Below are 15,507 nucleotides of genomic sequence, written 5' to 3' on the forward strand. Positions count from 1 at the left end.
GCCTTTAAACAGCTTGGAAAATTCCAGAAAATTATGTCATGGCTTTAGAAGCTTCTGATAGGCTAATTGACATCATTTGAGTCAATTGGAGGTGTACCTGTGGATGTAATTCAAGGCCTACCTTCAAAGTCAGTGCCTCTTTGCTTGACATCATGGGAAAATCAAAAGAAATCAGCCAAGACCTCAGAAAAAGAATTGTAGACTTCCACAAGTCTGTTTCTTCCTTGGGAGCAATTTCCAAACGCCTGAAGGTACCACGTTCATCTGTACAAACAATAGTATGCAAGTATAAACACCATGGGACCACGCAGCCGCCATACCGCTCAGGAAGGAGACGCGTTCTGTCTCCTAGAGATTAACGTACTTTGGTGCGAAAAGTGCAAATCAATCCCAGAACAAAAGCAAAGGACCTTGTGAAGATGCTGCAGGATAAAGGTACAAAAGTATCTATATCCACAGTAAAACGTGTCCTATATCGACATAACCTGAACGGCCATTCAGCAAGGAAGAAGCCACTGCTCCAAAACCGCCATAAAAAAGCCAGACTATGGTTTGCAACTGCACATGGGGACAAAGTTCGTACTTTTTGGAAAAATGTCCTCTGGTCTGATGAATCAAAAACAGAACTGTTTGGCCATAATGACCATCGTTATGTTTGGAGGGAAAAGGGGGAGGCTTGCAAGCCGAAGAACACCATCCCAACCGTGAAGCACGGGGGTGGCAGCATTATGTTGTGCGGGTGCTTTGCTGCAGGAGGGACTGGTGCACTTCACAAAATAGATGGCGTCATGAGGAAGAAGAATTATGTGGATATATTGAAGCAACATCTCAAGACGTCAGTCAGGAAGTTAAACCTTGGTCGCAAATGGGTCTTCCAAATGGACAATGACCCCAAGCTTACTTCCAAAGTTGTGGCAATATGGCTTAAGGACAACAAAGTTAAGATATTGGAGTGGCCATCACAAAGCGCTGACCTCAGTCCCATAGAAAATTTGTTGGCAGAACTGAAAGAACTGAAGCATGTGCGGGCAAGGAGGCCTACAAACCTGACTCAGTTACACCAGCTTTGTCAGGAGGAATGGGCCAAAATCCACCCAACTTATTGTGGGAAGCTTGTGGAAGGCTACCCGAAACGTTTGACCCAAGTTAAACAATTTAAAGGTAATGCTGCCAAATACTAATTGAGTGTATGTAAACTTCTGACCCACAGGGAATGTGATGAAAGAAATAAAAGCTGAAATAAATCATTCTCTCTACTATTATTCTGACATTTCACATTCTTAAAATAAAGTGGTGATCCTAACAAACCAAAGACAGATAATTTTTCTAGGATTAAATGTCAGGAATTGTGAAAAACTGAGTTTAAATGTATTTGGTTAAGGTGTATGTAAACTTCCGACTTCAACTGTAGGTTTGCAGCACGGTGTTCAAGGGTCATGCAGCCTCACAGGGAGTGAATGTACAGTAGAGGAGGGGTTTCATGGCTTTACCCACTTTGAGATGAGCTGAAATTCTGAAGTTGTGTGTGCGCGAGCTGATTCGGAGATAATGCAGGTCAGAGATAATGCACTGAGGACGCTTCTATTGGTTAGGGAGGCTATGAGGGGATTGTACTGCAGTGTCAGTTTAGGCAGGTTTGGAATAGACCACCACTCTCCACTAAGCCTCATAATGAGGTGCCAGAAGAACATGCATCAGACGGGGGCAATTTGGAGCTCATAAAATACTGGGTATCTCCCTGGAGGTAACACTGTGCTACTTTCATCTGTCAGCCCTTGTCCTCCTCACAAGACCAGTCTTCGCCCAATTTCCTTCTGACATTCTCTCCCTCTCTCTTCACTCTTCTCTCTCCTCGCTCTATCGATCCTGAACCTGTCTTGTCCTTATCCTAACTGAAGGATCTGATTTGTGATCCTGGATGCTTCTGACAAGAAATGGTCTCTCTTGAATATTTATCATCAAACTGGACTAGGTGGGAGACTTGGTTTTGTTGGCATCCTCCTGGCGAGGGGGTGGATTTATGATCTTATGCCACATAACTGTATTCATCTCCTTCCCCCCCCATCCCAACTTCCTCTGAAGTAGGCCTACAAACCAAATGAACCATGGCGGCGGTCTGTGATTTACACGCAACCCGCCAGTGCAAGCTACAAGTTTATTAACTGTTCTCTTAAATGAGCCAGACAGAATTCTCCACTCCGATCGGCTAGAGGAATATGTAGCTCATTGATTGTGAGATATTGATTGGTCCAGCTTAGACCGGTCTTGATTGACAGGTGGCTTTCTTGAATCCTCTTAATTAGTTCCTTTTAATAACTATCCATACAGTATGGAGGCTATACAGTACATGAGGGACTGCAAATGAATCAAGTGTGTGGTCATGTGTAGTGGTGGTGAGGGATGTCATTAGGACTGTTCACAACCTACCTCATACCTTATTGTACCTCATGTTCACCTCATTATCAGTATCTTATAGTACCTCATCAGTATTGTATAGTATCTCATTATAAGTATCTTATAGTACCTTATCAGTATCGTATAGTACCTCATTATCAGTATATTATAGTACCTCATCAGTATCATATAGTACCACATTATCAGTATCTAATAGTTCCTCATTATTATTATCTTATATTTCCTCATTATCAGTATCTTATAGATGTAAGGGGTGCGTAACTGGTGGCAGAGAAGTCAGACGCAGGAGAGCAGAACTGGGTAATAACCAGAGCAGTTTAATATACAAATCCAAAACCACCGGCATCCAGAATAACAATGTATGGGTAACATAACCCGTCGCGCACCAGACAACAATGTGCACAAGCACTTACAACAAACAATTCCGCACAAAGACATGGGGGGAACAGAGGGTTAAATAGACAACACGTAATGAGGGAATGAAAATCAGGTGTGTGGGAAAACAAGACAAAACAAATGGAAAATGAAAAATGGATCGGCGATGGCTAGAAGACCGGTGACGTCGACCGCCGAACACCACCCAAACAAGGAGAGGAACCGACTTCGGTAGAAGTCGTGACAATAGAACCCCATCAGTATCGTATAGTACCTCATTATCAGTATCATATAGTACCTCATTATCAGTATTGTATAGTACCTCATTATCAGTATCTTTTAGTACCTCATCAGTATTGTATAGTACCTCATTATTGGTATCTTATAGTTTCTCCTTATCAGTATCTTATAGTACCTCATTATCATTATATTATAGTACCTCATTATCACATGTAAGATGTTCTATTGTTCTGTGGGTAGTGCCTCTATTCCACAAGATTTATCAATGTTATTTGTGGTTCCTATTCACTGATAGTTGAAGGTGTGTCCATGTAGATTCAAGGTATGTTTTAAATAGCCTGTTCTGAGAACTTTCAACTTTCTCTGAATGCAAAGTTGATCATTCTCCACACAGAGAGCAATACCTGTGGTGTGTGAGAGTTTATCTGAAGGTAACACAGACAAAGGCATTGTTCGTTAAGTGTACATGTACCTCCATCCCAGAGGAACTCCCTGGCCACCATTCACATTGATTTCAGGCCAAGTAAGTAAAATGACAACCATTGCCAAGCACTCACGTCCAGACTTGCAATGCACTACGTCACGTTGTTATAGTCCATCTCTGACAGGCCAGCTTGAAAACTGAATCCTGGCTGATTCCATTATGGCCCCTAGCCCTAACCCTAACCCTAGCTTCATGTCCACATCCTGGTTCTACCATAACCCAAGCCTCAACCACAACCCTAACCTTAGCATCATGTCCACATCCTGGTTCAACTGTAACCTTCAACCCTGACCTTAACCCTAGCTTCATGTATTCTGTGAACACGGTGGGTTACTGGCACCGGCCCAGTTTGATAGTGACGCTGGGATTCAATCAAAGTTTTAATCAGGCTTTCAGAGTAACAGCAGGATGCAGCTTTGTTCAGCACTGTCAAAAAATGCTAATGAATGCATTCAGAATCAAGTTTCTGTTCAAGCTATCAGAATTCAATTTCCACTGTCCCCAAGAATAAGCGTTTGCTATGTAAGAGGATCTAGGGAAACTCAGAAAAAAAGTTTCCAGCTCTCGGATTGATCAAAAGGGACCTGAGTGGAGCTAAAGAACAAAAAAGCTGAGGATCAGTGAAGGTAAACTTCATTCGATTTTGTGGAAGCTATTAATGTAGCGCTGAAGTTCAAATATAGTCCCCATGTGGAATTTTCCCATTAGTATAGATATAGTACATCTTGAGTGATGAACCTCTCAACACAATCAAACATTTTTTTTCACAAATATTATTTTCTAGTGAATTAGGTCCATATCATTGAAACTATTGTTATACTGTAGTAGCTGAAAATATAAATTATAATGAATGAAATCTACAGTAGGCTTTGGCTGCAATCATTATTTTTTTCCGCTGCTGTCTAAACCTGTACATTCTCTCAACAGAGGAAACGTTAAAGTACTAACCAACAAATCAAGAGATGGGGGAAGTGTGTGGATCGCTACTGTCTGGAGAACCTAAGCTCTCATTATAGAAGGATACCCCTTGACAGGAACTCAGGAAGTGATCTGCACATTATTTGCTTTTATTTTCTGGAAATATATTTAGAAGAAGTAGGTTGGTGCAGCGATGCAAGGCAAAATAACTGAACTGTCAGTTCCCATAACAATATGGATGATTAATTATTATCTGTAACCTTCTACTGTGAAATTAATTTGTGTATTTGTCCAGTCTAGAATAGGAGGAATGGTAGTGTACATATATTATACCTTGCTGTTGCTTTAAAATGGTAGTACAGTACAGGGGAAATATTTTGTATGGAGTACAGTCATCCATTAGTGATATTATTCCTCTATGGGTGATATATTATATTTCACCGCGATGATAACCATAGAAATGTCACGTCCTGAACAGTATAGGGGTTATATGTATTTGTAGGTTGGTCAGGACGTGGCAGAGGGTATTTGTTTTATGTGGTTCGGGGGTTATGTGTATTGTAGAGGGGTGTTTTATTTATGTATTACGGGGTTTTGGTGTATGTTCTGGGTTTTGTATTCTAGGTTGGTTTTCTAGTTTGTTTATTTCTGTGTGGTCTGTGTGGCTCCCGATTAGGAACAGCTGTACGTCGTTGTTCCTGATTGGGAGTCATATATTAGTTGCGTGTTTTCACCTGGGGATTTGTGAGTAGTTGATTTTGCACTGCTTGTTATTATAGCCTGTAAAACTGTTCCTGTCGTTTCTTTGGTTATTGGTTTTTCCGTGTTCACATTTTAATAAATAATAATAATGATGAACACACAACCCGCTGCGCCTTGGTCCTCTCTCTCCTACGACAGCCGTTACAAGAAATCGAATCTGTTTCTATGATGACAAGAACATGCCCTTGAATAGTTTTCTATCAAAAGAGTAGACATACAGTATCATCACTGTATTCAGATGGGCTCTCCATCTGTTAAAAAATTCAGTGTATTATGTGTGAAAGTGTCCCCCTAACACATCATACAGTACATGTCTATGTGTAACACCACAATTCCATTATACTCTATGTTTATCAAAACAGGCGTTGTTTTTCCCTCAAGATTGTGGAACGAGATTAAGTTTCTTCATCTGAGAGATGCTGCTGATTTTAGGGCCTGCATCCAACTGTAATGTCTGGGTTGTGAAGCCTGTGCCGGCTGGCTGACCCCATGGTGCTTCAATCTATCTCCAATTTATAGGTGAGAGAAGGGCGCCAGCCTGGGCCTCTGCAGGGAGGTATCTGCGGCCCAGTGGCGATGCTAATGACACAGTTCCCCCATCCCAATCCTCATCCCAGACCTGTCAGCTTCCACTCTTTCCCTCCAACATCATCCCACCAGGAAGGAGAGGATTGCTGTTCCAGGTACTTGTCTCAAAAGCCCTGTTCATACCTGGTGCTAATATCCTTTTTCCTGATCTTGTCCATACTCTGATTGTGCCCACATTTTTGGACAGGTGTAGAGGATTAAAAGACACATTGTGATCTGATTGTGATCAGATGTTTCTGACCACCTCCGGAGGTAGCCAGGCGGCAGGTAGTCTCAAGGTTAGAGCATTGGGCCAGAAACCAGAAGGTCGCTGGTTTGAGACCCTGAGCCGACAAGGTGAAAAATCCGCCACTGTGCAAGGCCAAACCCAATTGCTCTAGGGGCGCTGGACAATGGTGACCTCGGCTGTGACCCCACTCCCTGCGGGTGTCTCAGGAGAAGTTGGGATATGCAAGAAACACATTTCCATGACACACTTGTAGAAGTGTGTAACAGGACAAATACAAGCACCCCCCAAATAATTAATTAACCTAAAAGTGTAAATGGATCTGAACAGTGAAGCCATTTAAATCATCATTATACCACTTATGACATCAATATGTGTCTTAAAATAAATAAATACATGTTTGCAAACAGAGGGCGTATCATTAATTCTGGGCACAATGCAGACACAGTGGATGGACAAGCGATACATTTTACTACCATATGTAAATGCAAATTGGGTAAAATCAGAATGTGGACAAAGGACGCATGTCAGCACCAGGTATAAACAGGGCGAAAGTGAGACGGGGAAATATTAGAGCCTGGGCTCAGCTAGAACACACACACCAGAACATCTAGAGGATACTTTTTTACTCACGTCTCAGAACAAGTATTACCCTCAGCAAGTGGCACACTGGTTCATCCAAGCAGGGTGGGTTGTGACACTCCAGTTCATCCTAGCAGGGTGGGTTGTGACACTCTAGTTCATCCTAGCAGGGTGGGTTGTGACACTCTGGTTCATCCTAGCAGGGTGGGTTGTGACACTCTGGTTCATCCTAGCAGGGTGGGTTGTGACACTCTAGTTCATCCTAACAGGGTGGGTTGTGACACTCTAGTTCATCCTAGCAGGGTGGGTTGTGACACTCTAGTTCATCCTAGCAGGGTGGGTTGTGACACTCCTGTTCATCCTAGCAGGGTGGGTTGTGACACTCTAGTTCATCCTATCAGGGTGGGTTGTGACACTCCAGTTCATCCTAGCAGGGTGGGTTGTGACACTCCAGTTCATCCAAGTAGGGTGGGTTGTGACACTCCAGTTCATCCTAGCAGGGTGGGTTGTGACACTCCAGTTCATCCTAGCAGGGTGGGTTATGACACTCCTGTTCATCCTAGCAGGGTGGGTTGTGACACTCCTGTTCATCCTAGCAGGGTGGGTTGTGACACTCTAGTTCATCCTAGAAGGGTGGGTTGTGACACTCTAGTTCATCCTATCAGGGTGGGTTGTGACACTCTGGTTTATCCTATCAGGGTGGGTTGTGACACTCTAGTTCATCCTAGCAGGGTGGGTTATGGCACTCTGGTTCATCCTAGCAGGGTGGGTTGTGACACTCTAGTTCATCCTAGCAGGGTGGGTTGTGACACTCCTGTTCATCCTAGCAGGGTGGGTTGTGACACTCTAGTTCATCCTAGCAGGGTGGGTTGTGACACTCTTGTTCATCCTAGCAGGGTGGGTTGTGACACTCTAGTTCATCCTAGAAGGGTGGGTTGTGACACTCCTGTTCATCCTAGCAGGGTGGGTTGTGACACTCCAGTTCATCCTAGAAGGGTGGGTTGTGACACTCTAGTTCATCCTAGCAAGGTGGGTTATGGCACACTGGTTCATCCTAGCAGGGTGGGTTGTGACACTCCTGTTCATCCTAGCAGGGTGGGTTGTGACACTCCAGTTCATCCTAGAAGGGTGGGTTGTGACACTCTAGTTCATCCTAGCAGGGTGGGTTGTGACACTCTAGTTCATCCTAGCAGGCTGGGTTGTGACACTCTAGTTCATCCTAGCAGGGTGGGTTGTGACACTCTAGTTCATCCTAGCAGGGTGGGTTGTGACACTCTAGTTCATCCTAGCAGGGTGGGTTGTGACACTCTAGTTCATTCTAGCAGGGTGGGTTGTGACTCTCTAGTTCATCCTAGCAGGGTGGGTTGTGACACTCTAGTTCATCCTAGAAGGGTGGGTTGTGACACTCCTGTTCATCCTAGCAGGGTGGGTTGTGACACTCTAGTTCATCCTAGAAGGGTGGGTTGTGACACTCTAGTTCATCCTAGCAGGGTGGGTTATGGCACACTGGTTCATTCTAGGAGGGTGGGTTGTGACACTCCAGTTCATCCTAGAAGGGTGGGTTGTGACACTCTAGTTCATCATAGCAGGGTGGGTTATGGCACTCTGGTTCATCCTAGCAGGGTGGGTTGTGACACTCCTGTTCATCCTAGCAGGGTGGGTTGTGACACTCCTGTTCATCCTAGCAGGGTGGGTTGTGACACTCTTGTTCATCCTAGCAGGGTGGGTTGTGACACTCTAGTTCATCCTAGCAGGGTGGGTTGTGACACTCTTGTTCATCCTAGCAGGGTGGGTTGTGACACTCTAGTTCATCCTAGCAGGGTGGGTTGTGACACTCCTGTTCATCCTAGCAGGGTGGGTTGTGACACTCTAGTTCATCCTAGCAGGGTGGGTTGTGACACTCTAGTTCATCCTAGCAGGGTGGGTTGTGATACTCCAGTTCATTCTATCAGGGTGGTTTGTGACACTCTAGTTCATCCTAGCAGGGTGGGTTGTGACACTCCAGTTCATCCTAGCAGGGTAGGTTGTGAGACACTGGTTCATTCTATCAGGGTGGGTTGTGACACTCTAGTTCATCCTAGCAGGGTGGGTTGTGACACTCCTGTTCATCCTAGCAGGGTGGGTTGTGACACTCTAGTTCATCCTAGCAGGGTGGGTTGTGACACTCCAGTTCATCCTAGCAGGGTGGGTTGTGACACTCCTGTTCATCCTAGCAGGGTGGGTTGTGACACTCTAGTTCATCCTAGCAGGGTGGGTTGTGACACTCTTGTTCATCCTAGCAGGGTGGGTTGTGACACTCTAGTTCATCCTAGAAGGGTGGGTTGTGACACTCCTGTTCATCCTAGCAGGGTGGGTTGTGACACTCCAGTTCATCCTAGAAGGGTGGGTTGTGACACTCTAGTTCATCCTAGCAAGGTGGGTTATGGCACACTGGTTCATCCTAGCAGGGTGGGTTGTGACACTCTAGTTCATCCTAGCAGGGTGGGTTGTGACACTCTAGTTCATCCTAGCAGGGTGGGTTGTGACACTCTAGTTCATCCTAGCAGGGTGGGTTGTGACACTCTAGTTCATCCTAGCAGGGTGGGTTGTGACACTCTAGTTCATCCTAGCAGGGTGGGTTGTGACACTCCTGTTCATCCTAGCAGGGTGGGTTGTGACACTCTAGTTCATCCTAGCAGGGTGGGTTGTGACACTCTAGTTCATTCTAGCAGGGTGGGTTGTGGCACTCCGGTTCATTCTATCAGGGTGGGTTGTGACACTCTAGTTCATCCTAGCAGGGTGGGTTGTGACACTCTAGTTCATTCTAGCAGGGTGGGTTGTGACTCTCTAGTTCATCCTAGAAGGGTGGGTTGTGACACTCTAGTTCATCCTAGAAGGGTGGGTTGTGACACTCCTGTTCATCCTAGCAGGGTGGGTTGTGACACTCTAGTTCATCCTAGAAGGGTGGGTTGTGACACTCTAGTTCATCCTAGCAGGGTGGGTTATGGCACACTGGTTCATTCTAGGAGGGTGGGTTGTGACACTCCAGTTCATCCTAGCAGGGTGGGTTGTGACACTCTAGTTCATCATAGCAGGGTGGGTTATGGCACTCTGGTTCATCCTAGCAGGGTGGGTTGTGACACTCCTGTTCATCCTAGCAGGGTGGGTTGTGACACTCCTGTTCATCCTAGCAGGGTGGGTTGTGACACTCTTGTTCATCCTAGCAGGGTGGGTTGTGACACTCTAGTTCATCCTAGCAGGGTGGGTTGTGACACTCTTGTTCATCCTAGCAGGGTGGGTTGTGACACTCTAGTTCATCCTAGCAGGGTGGGTTGTGACACTCCTGTTCATCCTAGCAGGGTGGGTTGTGACACTCTAGTTCATCCTAGCAGGGTGGGTTGTGACACTCCAGTTCATCCTAGAAGGGTGGGTTGTGACACTCTAGTTCATCCTAGAAGGGTGGGTTGTGACACTCTAGTTCATCCTAGAAGGGTGGGTTGTGACACTCCTGTTCATCCTAGCAGGGTGGGTTGTGACACTCTAGTTCATCCTAGAAGGGTGGGTTGTGACACTCTAGTTCATCCTAGCAGGGTGGGTTATGGCACACTGGTTCATTCTAGGAGGGTGGGTTGTGACACTCCAGTTCATCCTAGCAGGGTGGGTTGTGACACTCTAGTTCATCATAGCAGGGTGGGTTATGGCACTCTGGTTCATCCTAGCAGGGTGGGTTGTGACACTCCTGTTCATCCTAGCAGGGTGGGTTGTGACACTCCTGTTCATCCTAGCAGGGTGGGTTGTGACACTCTTGTTCATCCTAGCAGGGTGGGTTGTGACACTCTAGTTCATCCTAGCAGGGTGGGTTGTGACACTCTTGTTCATCCTAGCAGGGTGGGTTGTGACACTCTAGTTCATCCTAGCAGGGTGGGTTGTGACACTCCTGTTCATCCTAGCAGGGTGGGTTGTGACACTCTAGTTCATCCTAGCAGGGTGGGTTGTGACACTCTAGTTCATCCTAGCATGGTGGGTTGTGACACTCCAGTTCATTCTATCAGGGTGGTTTGTGACACTCTAGTTCATCCTAGCAGGGTGGGTTGTGACACTCTGGTTCATCCTAGCAGGGTGGGTTGTGACACTCCAGTTCATCCTAGCAGGGTAGGTTGTGAGACACTGGTTCATTCTATCAGGGTGGGTTGTGACACTCTAGTTCATCCTAGCAGGGTGGGTTGTGACACTCCTGTTCATCCTAGCAGGGTGGGTTGTGACACTCTAGTTCATCCTATCAGGGTGGGTTGTGACACTCTAGTTCATCCTTGCAGGGTGGGTTGTGACACTCTAGTTCATCCTAGCAGGGTGGGTTGTGACACTCTAGTTCATCCTATCAGGGTGGGTTGTGACACTCCTGTTCATCCTAGCAGGGTGGGTTGTGACACTCCTGTTCATCCTAGCAGGGTGGGTTGTGACACTCCAGTTCATCCTAGAAGGGTGGGTTGTGACACTCTAGTTCATCCTAGCAGGGTGGGTTGTGACACTCTAGTTCATCCTAGCAGGGTGGGTTGTGACACTCCTGTTCATCCTAGCAGGGTGGGTTGTGACACTCTAGTTCATCCTAGCAGGGTGGGTTGTGACACTCCTGTTCATCCTAGCAGGGTGGGTTGTGACACTCCAGTTCATCCTAGAAGGGTGGGTTGTGACACTCTAGTTCATCCTAGCAGGGTGGGTTGTGACACTCTAGTTCATCCTAGCAGGGTGGGTTGTGACACTCCTGTTCATCCTAGCAGGGTGGGTTGTGACACTCCAGTTCATCCTAGCAGGGTGGGTTATGGCACACTGGTTCATCCTAGCAGGGTGGGTTGTGACACTCCTGTTCATCCTAGCAGGGTGGGTTGTGACACTCCTGTTCATCCTAGCAGGGTGGGTTGTGACACTCTTGTTCATCCTAGCAGGGTGGGTTGTGACACTCTAGTTCATCCTAGCAGGGTGGGTTGTGACACTCCTGTTCATCCTAGCAGGGTGGGTTGTGACACTCCTGTTCATCCTAGCAGGGTGGGTTGTGACACTCCTGTTCATCCTAGCAGGGTGGGTTGTGACACTCTGGTTCATCCTATCAGGGTGGGTTGTGACACTCCTGTTCATTCTAGCAGGGTGGGTTGTGACACTCTAGTTCATCCTAGAAGGGTGGGTTGTGACACTCTAGTTCATCCTAACAGGGTGGGTTATGGCACACTGGTTCATCCTAGTAGGGTGGATTATGCGCTGTGTTGTAGGGGGAGCTGGAGTGAATGATGTATCTTCTCATGCGAGGAATGACCTTCACAAGAGCTCTGAAGGCCATTGTTCCCTTACTTTTTATTTAAAACTGCACAGATAGAGACTTTACTCTTACAGTAAATCACTGGCAAACTGTCATTTTCACCGTTTCAATATCTGGAAAGCATCTTGATGAGGTAAACGTAATACTCCACACTTGCGTTGTTTCTGACTAAGACTTTGCTGCCAATATGGCCCTATATGTCGTTACATATCAAGGAAATGGGCCAAGCAGCAGTTCAATCTTCTCCGGTTTATACAGCTATATAGTCAATCGCTACGAAAGATCAATGACGTTCAAAGGTCACTACGGGCCTTGATAAAGTCCAATTGAGCTGCACCCAGAGGCCTGCTAATCCCTATAATGATGCTGTAGTCTAAGAGGCTCAGGCACTTCACTGGCCACCTCAGGTCACTTCACTATACCAGTCTGGTACAGGGGCAGTGCAGTCAAAATGTGGTTTCCTGTGTTTTATATCTAGGTAGGAATAATACTGTGAAATTACAAAAATTATGATAATTCAGTTTTAGTGTAAGAGCTGTTTGAAAAGACTGCCTGAAAGGTCTGCTTGTTTTGCATGGGTGGGGTTTTGGACCTGGTATAAGTTCATAGACCTAGAACATAGAGAGTTTGCTCTCCTCTGATAATAACAGCTAGATCTTTTTTTTTCGCATTAGGTTTCTCCAATTAGGCCCACCACTCAACCACTCCCAGAATGTCCTAGCAAGATTATTACTTGAGAAAATTGCTTTTAGTTAAGAAGCTATTTCTGTTTATTTTTGACAATCTTTAATGAAAACAATCAGAGTAAGGTACTTCATTGTTACCCAGAAAAAAGGTACTTGAGATAAAAATCTAAATAACCCATAACTTCAGAGATCCACCATATGTGACAGTAGTTTTCTGCATGTGCTTTCACATTGATATCAAAGCATGATTCCCTCAAAAGTTCAAGCTATGCACGTAATACAGCACTGTCTGCAATGAGGCCATATAAGCCCATCTTCACTGTTTCTATTCATATATACAATATATATGTATGTTCAACATAATATGCCCCTCCTTCCTCCCTCTAGTCCCTGGGCCTCCAGCGGGGGTTAAGAGTGCAGCTGCCACCAGCTCCGTGGTGTTTGTGTCCTGGCTCCCTCCTCTCAAACTCAACGGCATCATCAGGAAGTACATTGTCTTCTGTTCCAACCTGCACCCCACGGTACGGAGCTCTATTATTATTAACACAGCTCTCACAGCAGCCTTGAATGCTCATTACAACACTGCCTCCAGTCCTCCTATTCTGGGCTGTATTAGAAAGTCCTGTAGGGAGAGAGAAAGCTCATGAAGATTACTCCCCTGTTCAAGTTGTATGATAAATGCATAGACGTGTAACCCCCTTTCCTTTCTCCTTCCCTCTCTCCAGGTGATGAGTGAGTTTGAGGCTTCTCCTGATGTGTATTTCTACAGAGTGCCAAACCTGGCCCGCAACAGGAAGTACAGCATCTGGGTGGTTGCCGTGACAGCCGCTGGGCGAGGCAACAGCAGTGAGACCATCACAGTGGAACCTCGGGCCAAAGGTACGGGCTGCCTGTGTAACAGCGTAACTATTGAACGTTGGGAATCAAAACTGATGTTTCTGAAATATTAGTGATTGCAGTATGATGTTGATTGATATGACATCTAGGATATTGCTTGCATTCTGTTATTATTCATCATTGTTATCCATTGGAATAGAATGGTAAAGTCACAGGGATGCATGTGTGTAACCCCCCTAGCTCCTGCCAGGATCCTGACGTTCAACGGAACAGTGACTACACCCTGGATGAAGGACATCATTCTGCCCTGCAAGGCGGTCGGAGATCCACCCCCCACCATCAAGTGGCTGAAGGGAAAGTAAATCAAGCCATAGAGATGTATAAAGATTGCAATGTTGTATCTGTGCCATTATTGTGTCTGTGACAGCATTGGCAGCGCCATTGAGGCTATCTACATTTTAAAGGAGTCCGTTTCTTCTTCTTTTGATGTTTGAAAAAAGTGTCAAGCTAATATTGATGACTTACCGCCATTTGCAGTGCTGGTGTCTTGAACCAAATATTGTGTCATTCATTTGTTGTGGCCACTAGATGGCGGTTAAGCCATTTACAAACTAGGAAAACCAATTTGAAGAAGAAGACAATGCTCTGATCATTGGCTAATTGCTCCCAACTCATAGGAATCTCCACCCAGTTGACTACTTTAAAATGATGAAAGCCTTCAATGGCAATGTCCATGCAAAACCAGGTTATTTCCAAGTAATGATCTCTATGGTCAAGACCTATCTGTCACATGATTCAACACAATGCAGGTATGTCAAAATCGTAATCATGGTTTTACTATGATAACATTCTTTTGATTGATGGATGCTGCAGTGTCCATAGCAACGGCAGCTTCATCATCTGGATAGTGAAATCAGAGGACTCTGGGAACTACAGCTGTGTGGCCAGCAACAACTGGGGCTCTGCAGGTTCAAGGTGAGACAGAGAGAGATGTCCAAGGATAATTGTCAAAACTGTCCAATTCCAATTGGTACTAACTAGGGCTGTGGCGGTCATGAAATTTTGTCAGTTGGTGATTGTCAAGCAAATAACTGCCGGTCTCACGGTAATTGATTGTTAATGAACATAAACACATTTAGCATCTCCTGGCTTCCATTAGCCTACAAGCCACTGATGCAGGCCTTTGGAATGTCTAAAATATAAAAAGTGTAATAAATCCATGTAATATAGCCTAAACCACCACAATAAATCCATTATTTATTTTAGATGGTTCTAAAGAAACATGATATGAAGAAAATGTAGTCTATTTCAGAAGAACAGAATTCCATACTCTGAGTTGTTCTTATATTAGACCCTGATCTGACTATGCCACATGGCTGTGGGCTACACTAGTTCATTTAGCAGACAAGATTTGCTTAGAATTCCCAGGTATTATTTTATAGTATGAAGAATACAATTGAACATAGCTGAATAAAATAGAAAGGATATTTTCTCCAAACTATTCTGAATGTGTCACGTCCTGACCAGTATAAGGGGGTTATTGGTTATTGTAGTTTGGTCAGGACGTGGCAGGGGGTATTTGTTTTATGTGGTTTGGGGTTTTATGGGATATGTATTTATGTAAGAGGGGTGTTTGATTTATGTGTTCCGGGGTTTTTGGGTAATGTTCTTGTTTTGTATTTCTATGGTTTTCTATGTTGTGTATTTCTTTGTGTTGGCCTGGTATGGCTCTCAATCAGGAACAGCTATACATCATTGTTGCTGATTGAGAGTCATACTTAGGTAGCCCTGTTCCACCTGTCCCTTTGTGGGAAGTTGTTGTTGCACTGCTGTGTGTTAGCCTGCAATACTGTTCATTCGTGCGTTTTCTTGTTTTGTGTTTTCAGTGTTCTAAATTAAAAGTCATTATGAGCACTCAACCCGCTGCGCCTTGGTCCACTATATACGACGACCGTTACAGAATGAGTGCGCAGACGCAGCTATTCTGTGTTGAGCGGTTCACAAAAAAACAGCTCCTACTATATGCTTAATTTAGAGTTATTTATGCAACTTTAGTCGTGACTCAAACATTGGGCTATACAATGCATTTGGAAAGCATTCAGAC

At 45.1% G+C, this 15,507-nt stretch overlaps 1 protein-coding gene across 1 annotated transcript; it reads left to right on the forward strand.

The window, feature by feature from the left end:
• The first annotated feature begins 12,916 nt into the window (after positions 1 to 12,916).
• Positions 12,917 to 13,803, forward strand: LOC115206833 (Down syndrome cell adhesion molecule homolog). The gene is made up of 3 exons (XM_029774016.1): positions 12,917 to 13,087; positions 13,292 to 13,445; positions 13,644 to 13,803. The coding sequence occupies exons 1-3, from the start codon at positions 12,917 to 12,919 to the stop codon at positions 13,763 to 13,765; spliced, it is 447 nt and encodes a 148-aa protein (XP_029629876.1). The 3' UTR covers positions 13,766 to 13,803.
• The last annotated feature ends 1,704 nt before the right edge of the window (positions 13,804 to 15,507 follow it).

This window comes from Salmo trutta, chromosome 13, assembly GCF_901001165.1.
Source record: "Salmo trutta chromosome 13, fSalTru1.1, whole genome shotgun sequence".
In the NCBI taxonomy this organism is placed as follows: Eukaryota; Metazoa; Chordata; class Actinopteri; order Salmoniformes; family Salmonidae; genus Salmo; species Salmo trutta.